This window comes from Astyanax mexicanus, chromosome 3 (genome assembly GCF_023375975.1).
Source record: "Astyanax mexicanus isolate ESR-SI-001 chromosome 3, AstMex3_surface, whole genome shotgun sequence".
Classification (NCBI taxonomy): Eukaryota; Metazoa; Chordata; class Actinopteri; order Characiformes; family Acestrorhamphidae; genus Astyanax; species Astyanax mexicanus.
This window is the reverse complement of record NC_064410.1, coordinates 9,098,692-9,119,957: the sequence shown is the minus strand read 5'-3', so window position 1 is coordinate 9,119,957 and position 21,266 is coordinate 9,098,692. Positions and strand designations below refer to the sequence as shown.

At 34.0% G+C, this 21,266-nt stretch overlaps 1 protein-coding gene across 1 annotated transcript in view; it reads left to right on the top strand.

Moving 5' to 3' along the window:
* The window catches only part of LOC111196311 (zinc finger protein 420-like), a 37,956-nt gene continuing 16,690 nt past the window's right edge, over positions 1 to 21,266 (top strand). The window contains exon 1 of the mRNA XM_049475677.1: positions 1 to 288. Coding sequence (XP_049331634.1) covers positions 282 to 288 — 7 coding nt within the window. The 5' untranslated portion in view covers positions 1 to 281. The remainder of the gene's footprint in view (positions 289 to 21,266) is intronic.

The following is a 21,266-nucleotide window of genomic DNA, read 5'->3' as shown; positions in this document are numbered from 1 at the left end:
GTCTGTGGCTTTTGTCTGATTTCGTCAGTAATGTTAAATGTGTTGCTAAAAACAGTAATCAGACCTGAGGTTTGAGTGTTTTGATCTCTAGACATTTAAACAGATAGGAGGCTGATCCCGGCCACGTGCCAACACTGCAGAGAAGAGTTTAAAGACTTTAACAGAGCTGGATATTCTCTCTGTTCCAGGAGGAGGAGTAGAGAGGAGGATCTGCTGTTTATATCAGAGACTTTCGCCCATTTTTACTCAGACTGTCGGATTTCTCCCAGACCTGACCGCAGATGAACGGTAATAACCCCGCTCTGTTTTAACGCTGAAACGCGTGGTTTATGGTTTATGCCAGGGGTGTCAAACTAATTTTGGCCGAGGGCCACATTGGCATATTGGCTGTCCTCTGAGGGCCAGATGTAACTTATAAATGTAATAAAATGTAACCAAATGTAATATTAAATGAATGTAATTACTCCTTAATGTTAAATAACTCTCAATATATTATTTATTCAATCAAATATTACAGTTGCATGGAAAAAATTTTTTGCTTGTTGCTCTATTAACATAAATCCTTTTAATTTGTCATGTTATGAAATCCAAAAACTCCATCAATCAAGAACCAATTCAAGTGAATAGAAATGACATCAAGTTATATTAACTTTGATCAAAACGTTTGATAGTGAAATAAGGCTTAATAAATATAAAATCAAAAATTGTGAGCTGTGAAGAACATTAGCAGTTCCTCATCCAACCACTAGTCGGAGCTGCAGCACAAGCCCGCAGTCTTTACTAAGTCAGAGCTACAGGCCAGCCACGGGCTACAGAGCTCAGCTGAGCCAGTCTGGAGCGTTTTTAAAATGTTTAAGTTCTTCTGTGTATGAAATAAAGATTTTTAACCCCACTAACCGGATAATACAGCTCTCTACAGTTCATCTTTCAGCCCAAGCAGCTAACAGCAGCAGTTTAGAGCAGCGTCACGGAATCACTGCTCGAATTACATTAAAAACAGGTCAGTTAGCGCGCTGCTAACCTCATATTTTTTTATAACTACGGAGTTTATTGGAGGTTATTGAAAGGGTTATTGGGGGCAGAAATCAGTAAAGGCTGGTTAGATAAGTGATTCACGTCCTCGTCCTTTGCTGAGGTGAAACTGCGACTAGCGCTGTCACAGTGATGTTTATTAATGTCATTAAAACAGATTTTGTCAGGTATTGTCTTATAAATATTTACACATAACTTATATCTCTCCTAAAAAGCGTTTATTTTGGTCAGTAACACTCTTCGTAACACAAAAGGCATACCGGTCTTTCGCCTTGAAGCACAGCCGTCCGTCTGCATCAACTTTTCTTTTTCTGGACATTATGGGATAAACATTTGTATGTCTCAATTCCATCCGCGAAGTTACGCCTTCCCTCCGGCAGGGTTTCCACATCAATGACTACACTGCCGTGTAGTGGCAGTAAGCCGTGACTTTGCGGGTAATACAATCGACAAGCATTGTGGGAAATGTAGTTTTTGGTCAAAGAACGCTCCTGACCTATTTATTATAGACACTAAGATCTTACAAGGTCTCGCGGGCCACATAAAAGGACGTGGCGGGCCACATCTGGCCCGCGGGCCTTGTGTTTGACACATGTGGTTTATGCTGTATAGTTAAATGCATGCATTAAAACACAGGGGGCAGATGGGTCAGTGTAACGTTAAGCTGTTTACTTTTTTGACTGTATCAAGCTAAATTCTTAATAATATTTTTTTCTCATTCAGTAAAGTGAAGTAAAAATGGGGTTTCATCCAATTTTCCAATTATATAGTTTTTCATTTCAGCCTTTGGCAAACAGAAATTCAAGAAAATGAAAGGTGAATCTTCTCTCGTTTTTCAGATTTGTCCATTTTTGTATATTGTAACACAAATCTGATAGTATAATCCTTGAAAAATGCAAAAATGGAAAAAGTCAGAAAATAAAGAAAAGATTCATTTTTTTTTCTTTTTTCCCTAAAAATCCAATTGTGAGGTGCAGAGATAAAAAAAAAAAAACTGGAAAATGGATGAAAAAAAAACAAAAACAACAATTTTGACATACAGCCTTACATGCATTTAGCATGCATTTAACAGTCAGACAAATAAAAGAATAAACGTTACAATGACCCAGATTGCTATATTCCAGTATATAGTTAGATCTAATGGTGTAAACAGATCGTAGTTTAATTCATTATGGTTCCACCCCTTCGATTCTGCACACATGTGAACCCGATTAATTATCTGCATTGTTGATTAATATTAAAGTCATCCAACCTCTGAAGAAAAACATATGGAATTATTTAATAAGCAAAAGTGTTAAACAAACCAGAATATGTTTTACACTTTAGTTTCTACAACGTAGCCCTTCTTGCTTAGATGACAGCTCTGTACATCTTGGCATTTCATTTTCTCAGTCAGAGGTAGAGTCATCTGGAATTCAGGCTTTTAGTTAACAGCTGTGCTGAACTTGTTGAGAGTTAATAACTTTTTTTCTCCTCTTAATGTGAGCATCAGTTGTAAAGTTGGGAAGAGGTAGCGTTGGTGAGCACAGTGAATAGCTCTATTAAAGTAATGTTCTAATTAATTTTACACATAAAGGAATCATGTAGTAAATTTAAGTGTTAAACCAAATGTCTGTGAAGCATTTAGTTTAACACTTAAATTTACTACATGATTCCTTTATGTGTTCCTTTATAGTCTGGATGACTATGACTTTAGAATTAATTCACAATGTGTAAAACAAAAATATGAGCAGGTGTGTCCAAACTTTTGACTGAAATTACATAAGAATAGAATATAAGCAAGATACAATGGTCAGGTTACAAAGTCATTTCTAAAGCTTTGGGACTCGGTGGACGACAGTAAGAGCTATATTATTCACAAATGGAGAACACATGGAACACCAGTAATCCAAAAAACCCAGAACAACATTTAAACAACAATTAAGGTCAATGTTAATAAGACTGGTCGAAAGTGGTCTCCATGGGAGAGTTCCAAGGCAAAAAAAAACACTCACATTTGCCTAAAAACATCTTGATAATCCCCAGGAATTTGGGTAAATATTATTTGGACTGAGGTGACAAAAGTGGAGCCTTTTAGAAGGTGTGTGTCTAGTTACATCTGGCATAAAACTAACACTTAATTTCAGAAAAATAACATAACACTTAACGTAAAACATGGTGGTGGTAGTGTGATGATCTGGGGCTGCTTTGCTGCTTCAGGGTCTGGACAACTTGCTGTAATAGATGGAACCAGGAATTCTACTGGTTACCAGACAGTCCTGAAGAAGAATGTCTGACCATCTGTTCTTGACTTGACCTCAATCTCAGGCGTGCTTGGGTTCTGCAGGTGGACAATGATCCAAAGCACACAAACAATTCCACCTGAATGGCTTAAAAAACAAAATGTATGTTTTGGAGTGGCCTAGTAAAGGTGTGATTGTGATGCTTGATGGCATGATCTTGTACGGGATGTTTATGCTGGAAAACCCTCCAATGTGTCTGAATTAAAACAATTCTTTAAAGAAGAGTGGGTAAAAATTCCTACAAAGAGATGTGAAAGACTCATTGCCAGATATTGGTAAAGCTTGATTGCAGTTGTCTAAAAAAAAATCTAAAAAAAAAAAGTTAAAAAAGCAAAAACAAAATAAATCTGTTGGGGAAAAATACTTTTTCACACCACTATAAACATATTTAATGTTAGTAAAATTTGAATAAATATAATACATCTACACCCACAATGTTGAATCAAAGTTGTTTCAGTGCATTAGAAATGGAAAAAATAATGTAAAAAAAAACGTAGCCTACTTTTGCTATCTGTGTTGAATTGAACTGTAACTGTGTGTAATAAATTTTAACTACCGCTGATTTTACCACTGTTTTTACATGCAGGACTCTCTGACTCTCGATTCAGGGCTGCAGTGTAAATAACAGACAATGCAATCTGTGTGTCAGTGTGTCAGGTGAACGCTACAGTATGTAAACCTTGTACCACGAGGAAGTCATACGACTACCCGTTAAACATTACCCAGTAAACACACACCCCTGCTGAAACAGCAAGCTTAACCCCACTCTACAGCAGGGTAGCACTAATATACATTATAAATATACTAAATAATACAGGAAACACCACTCTTAAAAAAAATCCAGCTCAAGACTAGATTTTGATGGTAGCTGGTTTCAGCTGGTTTAAGCTGGTTCTTTCATGGTCAATGTGGTTAAAGAGCCTTGTCATCTGGTGAAAACATCCCCTATACTGGTAACTAGCTGGTTAACCAGCTCTTGACCAGCATAGTGAATGTTGCATTTGATTTTGGTCATACTTGGCCATGTTGGTCAAGCCTGTTTATCCATCCGATTTCTGGTCTATTTTCATACATAAAGCACACCAGATTATAAGGCACATTAAACAACACTAGTAAGAATGCATACTTGAAGTAAACAAGGGTTTCGCCATGTTTTCCTTCTAATTTGGCAGCTCTGGCTGCTGGGAGGGGCTTTCCTTTCAAAGTCAAATTAGCGCTGGATATTAATCTACACAGATTTTTCTCCTAAAAACTGTTTATTACTTCCGTTTATTTACAGTGAGCTTAGAATTCTAGTATTTTGTCCAGGGTGAGCGCCAGCCTCAGTTAGCAGCACTAGCCAGCTCCGGTTAGCAGTGCTATTTAGCCATGATTAGCTGTGCTAGCCAGCCACAATTAGCAGCACTACCAAGCCCAGGTTAGCAGCCCTAGCCAGCCCAGGTTAGCAGCCCTAGCCAGCCCTGGTTAGCAGCCCTAGCCAGCCCTGGTTAGCAGCCCTAGCCAGCCCTGGTTAGCAGCATTAGCCAGCCCCGGTTAGAAGCGCCAGTCAGACACGATTAGCTATGCTAGCCAGCCCCCGGTTAGCAGCGCTTGCCAGCCTCAGTTAGCTGTGGTTAGCCAAAAACAACTCTGGGTACCAGCTTAACAATGCAGTTATTTTTAACAGGGATTCTGATTATACACAAATGAACATACTCTTTATTTTGTACAAAAATATTATATAAAAAAAAAAAATATATATATATATATATATATTCATATATATGCAGTAGGTGCAGCATTAGCCATCCCCGGTGAGCAATGCTAGCCAGCCATGATTAGCTGCGCTAGCCAGCCTCAGTTAGCAGCACTAGCCAGCCTCGTTTAGCAGCGCTAGCCAGCTTTGATTAGCAGCGCTTGGCAGCCTCAGTTAGCAGTGCTAGCCAGCCCTGGTTAGCAGCGCTAGCCAACTCCGGTTAGCAGCGCTTGTGAGCCTCAGTTACCAGCGCTAACCAGCTGTGGTTAGCCAAAATCAACTCTGGGTACCAGCTTAACCATGCAGTTATTTTTAGCAGGGATTCTGATTATACACGAATAAACATACTCTTTATTTTATACAAATATATTTGCCAGAAGATACTCTAAGAATCTTAGCATATATATATATATATATATATATATGTGTGTGTGTGTGTGTATGACTAGGCAGCAGGATGTGCATGAGAATGTAAAGTTAGTCAAGTGAAACACACCCTATACTTGTCAAATGCTAAAGTGGTCAACCAGCATAACCACCTTTATTCTCCAAGTACGTCATTACTACAATGTTCTGTACTATTTTACAATGCTGTAGTGATGTTGTGATGTTTACCTTGCCTTTCAAAAGGTTGTCACAACATTGGTACAACCTCATTTTTAAGTATAAGTTTGCTGTGTGCTATTAGTACTACCATCTGACATTTTAGCAGAATTCCATGGAATTCCACTCGCACCTAAATCTCTATTTAGATATGATTGTTTCTATGGGGTTCTAAGGTAATTCTTTCTTTCACAAAAGCTTCTTTCATTTTTATGTTCTCTCAATCTCCTAGAATGTGGTCAAGGAATATTAACACTGTCAGACTGTCATATGTGCACCTTCCAGACAGGATTACAGACAACAAAACAACAGATTGTCACCTGGGTTTTACAACAGATTTTTGTAACTAAGCTGATTTATTAGGTATTAGCGTAGCTTTAAACAGTTAAACAACTTATTATTATCATTATTGCTGTTATCATATTTATTTGGTTTTAATTCATGTATATAATTACATACTATAGATAAAATAAAAATATACTGTTTTTGTAAGATATGTCAGATTTAAAATATAAATAAATGTTTCAGTGATCTTTCACTGGTAAGCGCTGGTTAGGATTGTTTACTCATTTGTTTAGTTGTTGTGTTTTCCTCTTCTCCAGATTTCCCTGATCCTCAAAATACACATCAAGGGATGGCACCAGATGAACACACCAGACTGCTGAAATCAGAAGAGATCAAACATGAGGATAAAGAGGATCCACTTTATTATTCGGATGTTGGGTGGAGTGTTAAAGAACAGAATGATATAAAAACACCCCAGATCCCTCACACCAGAGAGAAGCTGTATCACTGCTCAGAATGTGGAAAAAGTTTTACTTTGAAAAGCAGTTTAACGAAACATCTGCTCGTTCACACTGGAGAGAAGCCGTATGTCTGCTCAGAGTGTGGAAAGACCTTTAGGCAGAGCGGAGCTCTCTCAGTACACCAGCTTATTCACACCGGAGAGAAACCCTTTCACTGTTCAGTGTGTGGGAAGAGCTTCAGACATTCAAAAACCCTCAAGATGCACAAGTGTCCCAGCAGAGAAAACGGTGCGTCTGTAGATGTGGTTCTTGAACCTGATGGCTGTAAATATGAAGAACATCCCGCTCTGATCAGCAGTCCACACGTCAACACTTCTACATTTGTAAGGTAAACAATGTTAAAATTCCATTTACCTTTTTTTTGCAGTTTTCAAGTGCCAGGATTTGAGCAATTTAGGGTGATTTCATTCTTGTCTGGTTTGGTCCAGACTTTTGAATTAGATTAGCAGGTGTGAAAGGTGCAGCTAACCACGGATGAACTAAAGCATAGTCCAGTTCATCTGCATTGTAAAAGTACTTTTGTAGATTGTTCACATTAGATATTACAGGAAGCCAAGGGAGGCTAAGGAAGCAGTGTTGTGCTGAAATCTGACAGTCATACAGCCTTATGAATGCGAACACTTACGAAGGTGAGTTTAGTATATGCTATAACTGTAGATTACCCTAACAGAAAGGATTTAAAGAAATCCCCATGAAGGGAGTTAAATTCTGGCAGAGAGGTAGAATTCAGCACCTGAAAAAAGCAATTTGCAAAACTTACAGGGTTCAACAAACCAATGAGTGTGAAGTACAGGGAGACTTGGCTCTCAGGAGGTAGGAAACTTCACTCAGTCACAAAATTTTCAAACTAAGTGGACCAAGTGTTTACAATGTAACAAACACCTTGGTTAGATCACTGACGATCAAACACATCCTACTGGGTTGCCTAGCACTCAATAATTCCGGGCTGAAAAGCTTCACACACAGAGGATTTCCTGAGATTATTAAGAAAATACAGCCAACAAAGAATGTGCGCCCTGTACCAATTACAAACACCTGATTTGAGATTCTTACACCTAACTACATTTAGATGTGAGATCCCGACTATACATAGACACTGCAATGAACTTTGATATGTTATTATAAATGCATACTAGTTATGAGAATTTGGCTGATTTCTGCTGATAATTTAATTCTGTCATATATTTGTTGCATGTCATGGAGTTCTTATTGAAATATGTTTATCCTTCTCCTCTACAGAAACCCTCCTTCTCCCAGTGTTTCATCATTTTTGCCAGAACCCAGCAAACTGAATTCAGAAGATCTCGAACAACAACACACTCCTACAGAAGAGAATCTGTATCAGTGCTCAGAGTGCGGAAAGGCCTTTTCTGACAAGCGTGGTCTAAAATTTCACCAGCGCATCCACCCAAGAGAGAAGCCGTATCAGTGCTCAGAGTGTGAAAAGGCCTTTTCTGACAAACGTGGTCTAAATTTACACCAGCGTCTACACACAGGAGAGAAGCTGTATACCTGTACGTGCTGTGGAAAAATATGTACTACACATAGTCAACTCCAGCAACACCAGCGCTCTCACACCGGGGAGACGCCTTATATCTGCACAGAGTGTGGGAAGAGCTTCAGTGAAAAAAGTACTCTGACCAAACACCGGCGCATTCACACTGGAGAGAAACCATTTGTCTGTTCGGAGTGTGGAAAGCGTTTTCGAGAAAGTGGAATGCTCCAAGTCCACGAACGCATTCACACTGGAGAGAAACCGTATCAGTGCTCAGAATGTGGGAAGAGTTTTCGAGAAAGTGGCCATCTTACAAAGCACCTGACTGTTCACACTGGAGAAAGACCCTATGTCTGTTCTTACTGTGGAAAGAACTTCACTACAAACCGGTGCCTTCAGCTACACCAGCGCACTCACACCGGAGAGAACATGTATCACTGCTTAGTGTGTGGAAAGAGTTTTTATCAGAAGAGTGATCTCCACGTGCACCACCGAATTCACACCGGAGAGAAACCGTATCAGTGCTCAGAGTGTGGAAAGTGTTTCTTTGTACGAAGTCATCTCCACCAGCACCAGCGCATTCACACAGGAGAAAAGCCGTTTAGCTGCTCAGAGTGTGGGAAGAGTTTTTCATTTCATAGTAATCTCCAACAACACCTGCTGGTTCACACAGGAGAGAGACCGTATCAGTGCTCAGAGTGTGGGAAGAGTTTTCGATACTTAAAAAATCTTAAGAAACACAAGTGTGTTAAAATAGATCTGGATCATTCTGGTTTGGAATTGTCATTAACATCTCTGAGCCCTGTGTAGTGTGGAGTGTACTACAACACGCACACACATTTAAGGAAAAGACTGAAGATTGCCAGAGAACACATAGTTGCATAAAACAACATATAAGTAGATTTTTTCCTTAAAATTGTGCTGAACAATCCCTTAAGATAAGTTTGTTGCCAAAAATGCCTTAAGTATTTTTAAAGGGGAAATCATAAACCCTTGAAGGTTACCTTAAGTATTGAATTTATGTTATATAAACTTCCATAGTGGTATATTCCCTTATAATTATTTAAGGGATCTAAAATCTCACTTTAACTCCCTGACAAACAGAGTGTATGGTTGAGGTTTTGAGATAAATAAATTAACACATAGAAACGGGAATAAACTGAACGTATAGTTAGCAACACTAACTAATGATGTTCAGTTAGTTTTATTTCCATTGATGAGTTATTTTCGTGGTCTCTATCACTGTAAAAACTCAAATTATTTCCACTTTAGATAGTAAAGTAAAACGTCTGACGAATTTTATGCAACACACATAACTAATCTCAATGTTTATATTAAAACTTAAGGTATTTTAAACAACTGGGCACAGGACACCTAGAACAAAGATTCAAGTTGTTTAGCCACAGTCAAATAAAATACACATTTGGCATAAACCAAACAGAGCAAGCTCAACCAGAGAATGGCTCAAAGAAGGAAATGGAAAGTTGTGGAATGGCCAAGTGAAAAGCTTATTGTTAATCCTATTCAGATGCCATGGTGTGACTGCTTTGAAAACTGGTTGTGCATGCAACAAGCTCCTCAAACATCTCACATAAAGAACTCTGCTAGGAAGACTGGGAACTCCCACTTTCAAAATTTTGATTCTTATGCCTTTGTGGTAAGTTGTGGTCAGTTATTGGAACTCTCTACTGTAAACTGTGCATATTATGTCACAGAAAACAGGTGACAAGGAAAAGTCATGTACCATCTATTAGACATCAAATGTCTATTATTTTTGCAATAAATAACGTTTGAAATAGGTTTGACAAATTTCATAACATACAGTCATATGAAAAAGTTTGGTCACCTTTATTAATCTTAATCATTTTTAGTTCTAAATATTTGGGTATTTGCAACAGCCATTTCAGTGTGATATATCTAATAACTGATGGACACAGTAATATTTCAGGATTGAAATTAGGTTTATTGTACTAACAGAAAATGTGCAATATGCATTAAACCAAAATTTGACTGGTGCAAAAGTATGGGCACCCTTATCATTTTATTCATTTGAATACTCCTAACTACTTTTTACTGACTTACTGAAGCACAAAATTGGTTTGGTGACCTCATTGAGCTTTAAACTTCATTGTCAGCAAAAGCACACCTCAGGAGACTCTGTTTGTGGCGTGCTTGCAGAAATGGCTTCTTTCCATCACTCTCCCATACAGCTTCTCCTTGTGCAAAGTGCGCTGTATTGTTGACCGATGCACAGTGACACCATCTGTAGCAAGATGATGCTGCAGCTCTTTGGAGGTGGTCTGTGGATTGTCCTTGACTGTTCTCACCATTCTTCTTCTCTGCCTTTCTGATATTTTTCTTGGCCTGCCACTTCTGGGCTTAACAAGAACTGTCCCTGTGGTCTTCCATTTCCTTACTATGTTCCTCACAGTGGAAACTGACAGGTTAAATCTCTGAGACAACTTTTTTGTATCCTTCCCCTGAACAACTATGTTGAACAATCTTTGTTTTTTAGATCATTTGAGAGTTGTTTTGATGAGCCCATGATGCCACTCTTCAGAGGAGATTCAAATAGGAGAACAACTTTCAAGTGGTCACCTTAAATACCTTTTCTCATGATTGGATAAGGGTGCCCATACTTTTGCACCGGTCAAATTTTGGTTTAATGCATATTGCACATTTTCTTCTAGTACAATAAACCTCGTTTCAATCCTGAAATATTACTGTGTCCATCAGTTTTTAGATATATCAAACTGAAATGGCTGTTGCAAACACCCAAATATGTAGAACTAAAAATAACTAACATTAATAGGGGTGCCCAAACTTTTTCATATGACTGTATTTTAAAATTGCATAATCACACATTCACGGTGCTGTGATGCTCTCAGAATGTTCAGTATGTGTCATTTATGCTGTCCTTACACTACACAACTTTGAAAACTCTAAAAAGACTTTAAACAGACTAAAGTCTGACATCCTCTCACATCTAAAGACTAGTCACAGACGTTTTATTCACAAGCTAAGATTTTGCAAAGACTGGGGATCTTGCAGGGTTACAATTTATAAGACTGCAACTAGATTCTTTCTGAGATTCTGATTTCCCACCATGCTTCTGGTGGAGTTTACATACAATACATATTACATATGAAGTTACAAATTATGTGTATATCTATACTGTGATTTATCAGAGACTCACAACTGTTGTCCTCATCAACAGTTTATGTTTCTGCCATATTTTGCCTTTTTTTGCTGCAACCTTGTATAGCAAATAATCACAGTTTCACTGTTATACATTTGCCTTTGTTTTAGATATAATTCATGCAATAAAGAACATCAATCTTGCAAAATGTGTATTTATTAAACTTGCTTGTATCAGAAATAACACTGTACAAGAAGAAAAAAAAAGTGCAAAATAAAATATCTAAAAATATAAAGACTTTAAAATGCTACCTGTGTTTAAAATACTCTACATAATAAAGTAAGAACCATATGGGGCATATTAACTGCATAATGTGTCATTTTGAAAATATTGTGTCACATGAAATATTCTTGCCTTGCTGCTTCCCGTAGCTCTCATATTCAGATGTCTCAGGTCTACAGCATATTATTAACGGTCCCCTGATGCCCCCAAGTCAGATAAAATCTCCCATAATCTAGCATGCGCACGCATGTGTGAAAGGGATGCATTCAGGAGCATCATGGCTCCCATCAAAACTTATTTCACCTCTGACTACTCCAGTATATTCATGTCTGGTAAAAGTAAAAACAACTATATTCTTGCCCTCTGTACAGTTTGACTTTAAAAGACATTGAGGTGAGTTAATGTGACCATATATATATAATGGTTGTTGACATTGTTTACATCAGTGTTTACACGAAAAAAAGACTAAAACTTTATATACTAACCACCTTACACTGAACGATTGAGATGAAGCTACTGCAACTCGACTCTAGCAAGACTCTTTATTCCGACTCTGTAAGATGTGTTAGATTGCTTGAAAATCGTTAGGTGTAAAGTCGGCATTAGGGACTTCATGAGTTAAAGTGAAGGATTTGCACATGTTTTAAAGGGTCTGTGACACATATGTCAGCTAATGTTATTGTAACATTTGTTGTGCTGTTGATCTGTGTAACACAGCTGATGTTTTGCAGTTTTTTTACTGTCTGATAATAAACTAAACCTTCTCTGAATGGAGGGATGAGGATTTGATGAAAATACAGTATGAAGTTCTGCTGAGATCCACGCACACGGACGTCTCCACTGGCCAATCGGTGAGCTGTCTGTGTGGGTATTGTCCAATCGGTGAGAGAGGGGGCGGGGTTTGTGTGAATGGAGGTTTAGGGTAGAGGAGCTCCGCTGGTTCCAGTGTGAAGCCGCTTTAGTCCGGGGAGGCGCTACTTCTCTGGGTTGGGTCTGCAGCTCCACAGCAGAGAAGAACCGGACCGGGACTACTGCGGTCAAGCCAGCCCCCACTGCAAAACGCTTGGTCAAACTAGCCCCCACGCTGTTTCTCAGAGCGCGCATACACTAAACATTGCGGCAAGCGTGAGAAGGAACACATTTCAAAATAAAAGCCCCCCCCCTTAATATCATTATGCTGTGGAGTGGTATTAAAAGGAATCCACATGATTTCACATGTTATGTCTGATATCACATGTCAATTTCATGTAGTCCTGGTAGTACACAAAATAAAAGCCCTGTAAATTATAAAAAAATATGTTATTTTAATAATACTACTACTACTAATAATACTAATACTAATAATAATACTAATAATAATACTTATATGTGTCACTCACTTAATAACAGGGCATTATAATGTGTCATTTCAAAATAAAGGCCCTTTAAATTATTACAATATTTTATTTTAACACAATGTTTAGACTGTTATTAAAAGGAATCTGTCTGACGTCACAGGTCAATTTCATATAGTCCTGATAGTACACCACGTGTATTTGTCACTCACTTAATATCAGAACATTTTGATGTGTCATTTCAAAATAAGGGCCACTTAAATTGTAACATTTATGTAATTTTACACAATGTTTAGACTGTTATTAAAAGAAATCTGTCTGATATCACAGCTCAATTTTATATAGCCCTGATAGTACACTACTTGTATGTGTCACTCACTTAATATCAGAACATTTTGATGTGTCATTTTAAAATAAAAGCCCTTTAAATTGTAACAATATTTTGTTTCAACACAATGTTTAGACTGTTATTAAAAAAAATCTGTCTGATATCACAGTTCAATTTCATATATTCCTGATAGTACACTACTTGTATGTTTCACTCAATTAATATCAGAACATTTTGATGTGTCATTTTAAAATAAAAGCCCTTTAAATTGTAACATTTATGTAATTTTACACAATGTTTAGACTGTTATTAAAAAAAATCTGTCTGATATCACAGTTCAATTTCAGATAGTACTGATAGTACACTACTTGTATGTGTCACTCACTTAAAATCAGAACATTTTGATGTGTCATTTTAAAATAAAAGCCCTTTAAATTGTAACAATATTTTGTTTCAACACAATGTTTAGACTGTTATTAAAAAAAATCTGTCTGATATCACAGTTCAATTTCAGATAGTACTGATAGTACACTACTTGTATGTGTCACTCACTTAAAATCAGAACATTTTGATGTGTCATTTTAAAATAAAAGCCCTTTAAATTGTAACAATATTTTGTTTCAACACAATGTTTAGACTGTTATTAAAAAAAATCTGTCTGATATCACAGTTCAATTTCAGATAGTACTGATAGTACACTACTTGTATGTGTCACTCACTTAAAATCAGAACATTTTGATGTGTCATTTTAAAATAAAAGCCCTTTAAATTGTAACATTTATGTAATTTTACACAATGTTTAGACTGTTATTAAAAAAAATCTGTCTGATATCACAGTTCAATTTCAGATAGTACTGATAGTACACTACTTGTATGTGTCACTCACTTAAAATCAGAACATTTTGATGTGTCATTTTAAAATAAAAGCCCTTTAAATTGTAACATTTATGTAATTTTACACAATGTTTAGACTGTTATTAAAAAAAATCTGTCTGATATCACAGTTCAATTTCAGATAGTACTGATAGTACACTACTTGTATGTTTCACTCAATTAATATCAGAACATTTTGATGTGTCATTTTAAAATAAAAGCCCTTTAAATTGTAACATTTATGTAATTTTACACAATGTTTAGACTGTTATTAAAAAAATCTGTCTGATATCACAGTTCAATTTCAGATAGTACTGATAGTACACTACTTGTATGTGTCACTCACTTAAAATCAGAACATTTTGATGTGTCATTTTAAAATAAAAGCCCTTTAAATTGTAACATTTATGTAATTTTACACAATGTTTAGACTGTTATTTAAAAAAATCTGTCTGATATCACAGTTCAATTTCAGATAGTACTGATAGTACACTACTTGTATGTGTCACTCACTTAAAATCAGAACATTTTGATGTGTCATTTTAAAATAAAAGCCCTTTAAATTGTAACATTTATGTAATTTTACACAATGTTTAGACTGTTATTAAAAAAAATCTGTCTGATATCACAGTTCAATTTCAGATAGTACTGATAGTACACTACTTGTATGTGTCACTCACTTAAAATCAGAACATTTTGATGTGTCATTTTAAAATAAAAGCCCTTTAAATTGTAACAATATTTTGTTTCAACACAATGTTTAGACTGTTATTAAAAAAAATCTGTCTGATATCACAGTTCAATTTCAGATAGTACTGATAGTACACTACTTGTATGTGTCACTCACTTAAAATCAGAACATTTTGATGTGTCATTTTAAAATAAAAGCCCTTTAAATTGTAACATTTATGTAATTTTACACAATGTTTAGACTGTTATTAAAAAAAATCTGTCTGATATCACAGTTCAATTTCAGATAGTACTGATAGTACACTACTTGTATGTGTCACTCACTTAAAATCAGAACATTTTGATGTGTCATTTTAAAATAAAAGCCCTTTAAATTGTAACAATATTTTGTTTCAACACAATGTTTAGACTGTTATTAAAAAAAATCTGTCTGATATCACAGTTCAATTTCAGATAGTACTGATAGTACACTACTTGTATGTGTCACTCACTTAAAATCAGAACATTTTGATGTGTCATTTTAAAATAAAAGCCCTTTAAATTGTAACATTTATGTAATTTTACACAATGTTTAGACTGTTATTAAAAAAAATCTGTCTGATATCACAGTTCAATTTCAGATAGTACTGATAGTACACTACTTGTATGTGTCACTCACTTAAAATCAGAACATTTTGATGTGTCATTTTAAAATAAAAGCCCTTTAAATTGTAACAATATTTTGTTTCAACACAATGTTTAGACTGTTATTAAAAAAAATCTGTCTGATATCACAGTTCAATTTCAGATAGTACTGATAGTACACTACTTGTATGTGTCACTCACTTAAAATCAGAACATTTTGATGTGTCATTTTAAAATAAAAGCCCTTTAAATTGTAACATTTATGTAATTTTACACAATGTTTAGACTGTTATTAAAAAAAATCTGTCTGATATCACAGTTCAATTTCAGATAGTACTGATAGTACACTACTTGTATGTGTCACTCACTTAAAATCAGAACATTTTGATGTGTCATTTTAAAATAAAAGCCCTTTAAATTGTAACATTTATGTAATTTTACACAATGTTTAGACTGTTATTAAAAAAAATCTGTCTGATATCACAGTTCAATTTCAGATAGTACTGATAGTACACTACTTGTATGTGTCACTCACTTAAAATCAGAACATTTTGATGTGTCATTTTAAAATAAAAGCCCTTTAAATTGTAACAATATTTTGTTTCAACACAATGTTTAGACTGTTATTAAAAAAAATCTGTCTGATATCACAGTTCAATTTCAGATAGTACTGATAGTACACTACTTGTATGTGTCACTCACTTAAAATCAGAACATTTTGATGTGTCATTTTAAAATAAAAGCCCTTTAAATTGTAACATTTATGTAATTTTACACAATGTTTAGACTGTTATTAAAAAAAATCTGTCTGATATCACAGTTCAATTTCAGATAGTACTGATAGTACACTACTTGTATGTGTCACTCACTTAATATCAGAACATTTTGATGTGTCATTTCAAAATAAAGGCCCTTTAAATTATAACATTTATGTAATTTTACACAATGTTTAGACTGCTATTAAGATAAATCTGTCTGATATCACATTTCAATGTCATATACTACTGATAGTACACCACTTGTATGTGTAACAGTCTAAACATTGTGTATAATTACATAAATGTTACAATTTAAAGGGCTTTTATTTTAAAATGACACATCAAAATGTTCTGATATTAAGTGAGTGAAACATACAAGTAGTGTACTATCAGTACTATCTGAAATTGAACTGTGATATCAGACAGATTTTTTTTAATAACAGTCTAAACATTGTGTTGAAATAAAATATTTTTGAAATTTAAAGGGTCTTTATTTTGAAATGACACATCAAAATGTTCTGATTTTAAGTGAGTGACACATACAAGTAGTGTACTATCAGTACTATCTGAAATTGAACTGTGATATCAGACAGATTTTTTTTAATAACAGTCTAAACATTGTGTTGAAACAAAATATTGTTACAATTTAAAGGGCTTTTATTTTAAAATGACACATCAAAATGTTCTGATTTTAAGTGAGTGACACATACAAGTAGTGTACTATCAGTACTATCTGAAATTGAACTGTGATATCAGACAGATTTTTTTTAATAACAGTCTAAACATTGTGTAAAATTACATAAATGTTACAATTTAAAGGGCTTTTATTTTAAAATGACACATCAAAATGTTCTGATATTAATTGAGTGAAACATACAAGTAGTGTACTATCAGTACTATCTGAAATTGAACTGTGATATCAGACAGATTTTTTTTAATAACAGTCTAAACATTGTGTAAAATTACATAAATGTTACAATTTAAAGGGCTTTTATTTTAAAATGACACATCAAAATGTTCTGATTTTAAGTGAGTGACACATACAAGTAGTGTACTATCAGTACTATCTGAAATTGAACTGTGATATCAGACAGATTTTTTTTAATAACAGTCTAAACATTGTGTAAAATTACATAAATGTTACAATTTAAAGGGCTTTTATTTTAAAATGACACATCAAAATGTTCTGATTTTAAGTGAGTGACACATACAAGTAGTGTACTATCAGTACTATCTGAAATTGAACTGTGATATCAGACAGATTTTTTTTAATAACAGTCTAAACATTGTGTTGAAACAAAATATTGTTACAATTTAAAGGGCTTTTATTTTAAAATGACACATCAAAATGTTCTGATTTTAAGTGAGTGACACATACAAGTAGTGTACTATCAGTACTATCTGAAATTGAACTGTGATATCAGACAGATTTTTTTTAATAACAGTCTAAACATTGTGTAAAATTACATAAATGTTACAATTTAAAGGGCTTTTATTTTAAAATGACACATCAAAATGTTCTGATATTAATTGAGTGAAACATACAAGTAGTGTACTATCAGTACTATCTGAAATTGAACTGTGATATCAGACAGATTTTTTTTAATAACAGTCTAAACATTGTGTAAAATTACATAAATGTTACAATTTAAAGGGCTTTTATTTTAAAATGACACATCAAAATGTTCTGATTTTAAGTGAGTGACACATACAAGTAGTGTACTATCAGTACTATCTGAAATTGAACTGTGATATCAGACAGATTTTTTTTAATAACAGTCTAAACATTGTGTAAAATTACATAAATGTTACAATTTAAAGGGCTTTTATTTTAAAATGACACATCAAAATGTTCTGATTTTAAGTGAGTGACACATACAAGTAGTGTACTATCAGTACTATCTGAAATTGAACTGTGATATCAGACAGATTTTTTTTAATAACAGTCTAAACATTGTGTTGAAACAAAATATTGTTACAATTTAAAGGGCTTTTATTTTAAAATGACACATCAAAATGTTCTGATTTTAAGTGAGTGACACATACAAGTAGTGTACTATCAGTACTATCTGAAATTGAACTGTGATATCAGACAGATTTTTTTTAATAACAGTCTAAACATTGTGTAAAATTACATAAATGTTACAATTTAAAGGGCTTTTATTTTAAAATGACACATCAAAATGTTCTGATTTTAAGTGAGTGACACATACAAGTAGTGTACTATCAGTACTATCTGAAATTGAACTGTGATATCAGACAGATTTGTTTTAATAACAGTCTAAACATTGTGTTGAAATAAAATATTTTTGAAATTTAAAGGGTCTTTATTTTGAAATGACACATCAAAATGTTCTGATATTAAGTGAGTGACACATACAAGTAGTGTACTATCAGGACTATATAAAATTGAGCTGTGATATCAGACAGATTTCTTTTAATAACAGTCTAAACATTGTGTATAATTACATAAATGTTACAATTTAAAGGGCTTTTATTTTAAAATGACACATCAAAATGTTCTGATATTAATTGAGTGAAACATACAAGTAGTGTACTATCAGGGCTATATAAAATTGAGCTGTGATATCAGACAGATTTATTTTAATAACAGTCTAAACATTGTGTATAATTACATAAATGTTACAATTTAAAGGGCTTTTATTTTAAAATGACACATCAAAATGTTCTGATATTAAGTGAGTGAAACATACAAGTAGTGTACTATCAGGACTATCTGAAATTGAACTGTGATATCAGACAGATTTTTTTTAATAACAGTCTAAACATTGTGTAAAATTACATAAATGTTACAATTTAAAGGGCCTTTATTTTGAAATGACACACCAAAATGTTCTAATATTAAGTCAGTGAAACATACCAGTGGTGTACTATCAGGACTATATGAAATTGACCTGTGATATCAGACAGATTTTTTTTAATAACAGTCTAAACATTGTGTAAAATTACATAAATGTTATAATTTAAAGGGCCTTTATTTTGAAATGACACATCAAAATGTTCTGATTTTAAGTGAGTGACACATACAAGTAGTGTACTATCAGGACTATATGAAATTGAACTGTGATATCAGACAGATTTTTTTTAATAACAGTCTAAACATTGTGTTGAAACAAAATATTGTTACAATTTAAAGGGCTTTTATTTTAAAATGACACATCAAAATGTTCTGATATTAATTGGGTGAAACATACAAGTAGTGTACTATCAGGACTATCTGAAATTGACCTGTGATATCAGACAGATTTTTTTTAATAACAGTCTAAACATTGTGTAAAATTACATAAATGTTACAATTTAAAGGGCTTTTATTTTAAAATGACACATCAAAATGTTCTGATATTAAGTGAGTGACACATACAAGTAGTGTACTATCAGGACTATATGAAATTGAACTGTGATATCAGACAGATTTTTTTTAATAACAGTCTAAACATTGTGTAAAATTACATAAATGTTACAATTTAAAGGGCTTTTATTTTAAAATGACACATCAAAATGTTCTGATATTAAGTGAGTGAAACATACAAGTAGTGTACTATCAGGACTATCTGAAATTGAACTGTGATATCAGACAGATTTTTTTTAATAACAGTCTAAACATTGTGTAAAATTACATAAATGTTACAATTTAAAGGGCTTTTATTTTAAAATGACACATCAAAATGTTCTGATATTAATTGAGTGAAACATACAAGTAGTGTACTATCAGGAATATATGAAATTGAACTGTGATATCAGACAGATTTTTTTTAATAACAGTCTAAACATTGTGTTGAAACAAAATATTGTTACAATTTAAAGGGCTTTTATTTTAAAATGACACATCAAAATGTTCTGATATTAAGTGAGTGACACATACAAGTAGTGTACTATCAGGGCTATATAAAATTGAGCTGTGATATCAGACAGATTTCTTTTAATAACAGTCTAAACATTGTGTAAAATTACATAAATGTTACAATTTAAGTGGCCCTTATTTTGAAATGACACATCAAAATGTTCTGATATTAAGTGAGTGACAAATACACGTGGTGTACTATCAGGACTATATGAAATTGACCTGTGACGTCAGACAGATTCCTTTTAATAACAGTCTAAACATTGTGTTAAAATAAAATATTGTAATAATTTAAAGGGCCTTTATTTTGAAATGACACATTATAATGCCCTGTTATTAAGTGAGTGACACATATAAGTATTATTATTAGTATTATTATTAGTATTAGTATTATTAGTAGTAGTAGTATTATTAAAATAACATATTTTTTTATAATTTACAGGGCTTTTATTTTGTGTACTACCAGGACTACATGAAATTGACATGTGATATCAGACATAACATGTGAAATCATGTGGATTCCTTTTAATACCACTCCACAGCATAATGATATTAAGGGGGGGGGCTTTTATTTTGAAATGTGTTCCTTCTCACGCTTGCCGCAATGTTTAGTGTATGCGCGCTCTGAGAAACAGCGTGGGGGCTAGTTTGACCAAGCGTTTTGCAGTGGGGGCTGGCTTGACCGCAGTCCGGGACTGAGCTGGATCTTCTTTCTGTTGTAGGAGGAAGAAGAAGGAGGAGGAGGAGGATCTGCTGTTTATATCACAGACTTTCACCCATTATCTCTCAGACTAAAGGATTTCTCCCAGACCTGACCGCAGATGAACGGTAATGACCCCGCTCTGTTTTAACGCTGTTGTTTTATTAAATTATGTTGAAAACTGTTTTTATGCATTTAATAAAAACATAGAATAACAGATACTAATAAGAAACAAAGTGGAATGATCTATATTGAAATGTGCTTATAATCAGTGATTGGGCGCATTTTTAAAGACGTATTATTGTTATTATTGTTTTATAATATTAAAAATATATATTTAGCTACTCTAGCAAAAGTACGTGGCATCAACGTACATTTTCCATCCACATTGATCTCGACCGTCAGAACTAAATTATTGTTCACACAGTTGTTGGGTTAATTTAACATTGATTTAATTTGTATTATTTGTATTAATTACTTACATTAAATATGTATATCCTGTTTGTATTATGTAACTTACTTACAGCTTATGTTGTGTTCTTGCAGTGAGATTAAAATAATAGTTAAAAAATGGTTATTTTTATAATAATATTTGTTTATATTAAATACAAGCATTTAAGTAGAATGTCAGAATTTAAGCTCTAGCAGAATAGGCAACGTTAAATAAAGGTTGTTTTTCTATCATCAACAGTAAAATATAATGCAGCTGTTTACTCAGTGTTC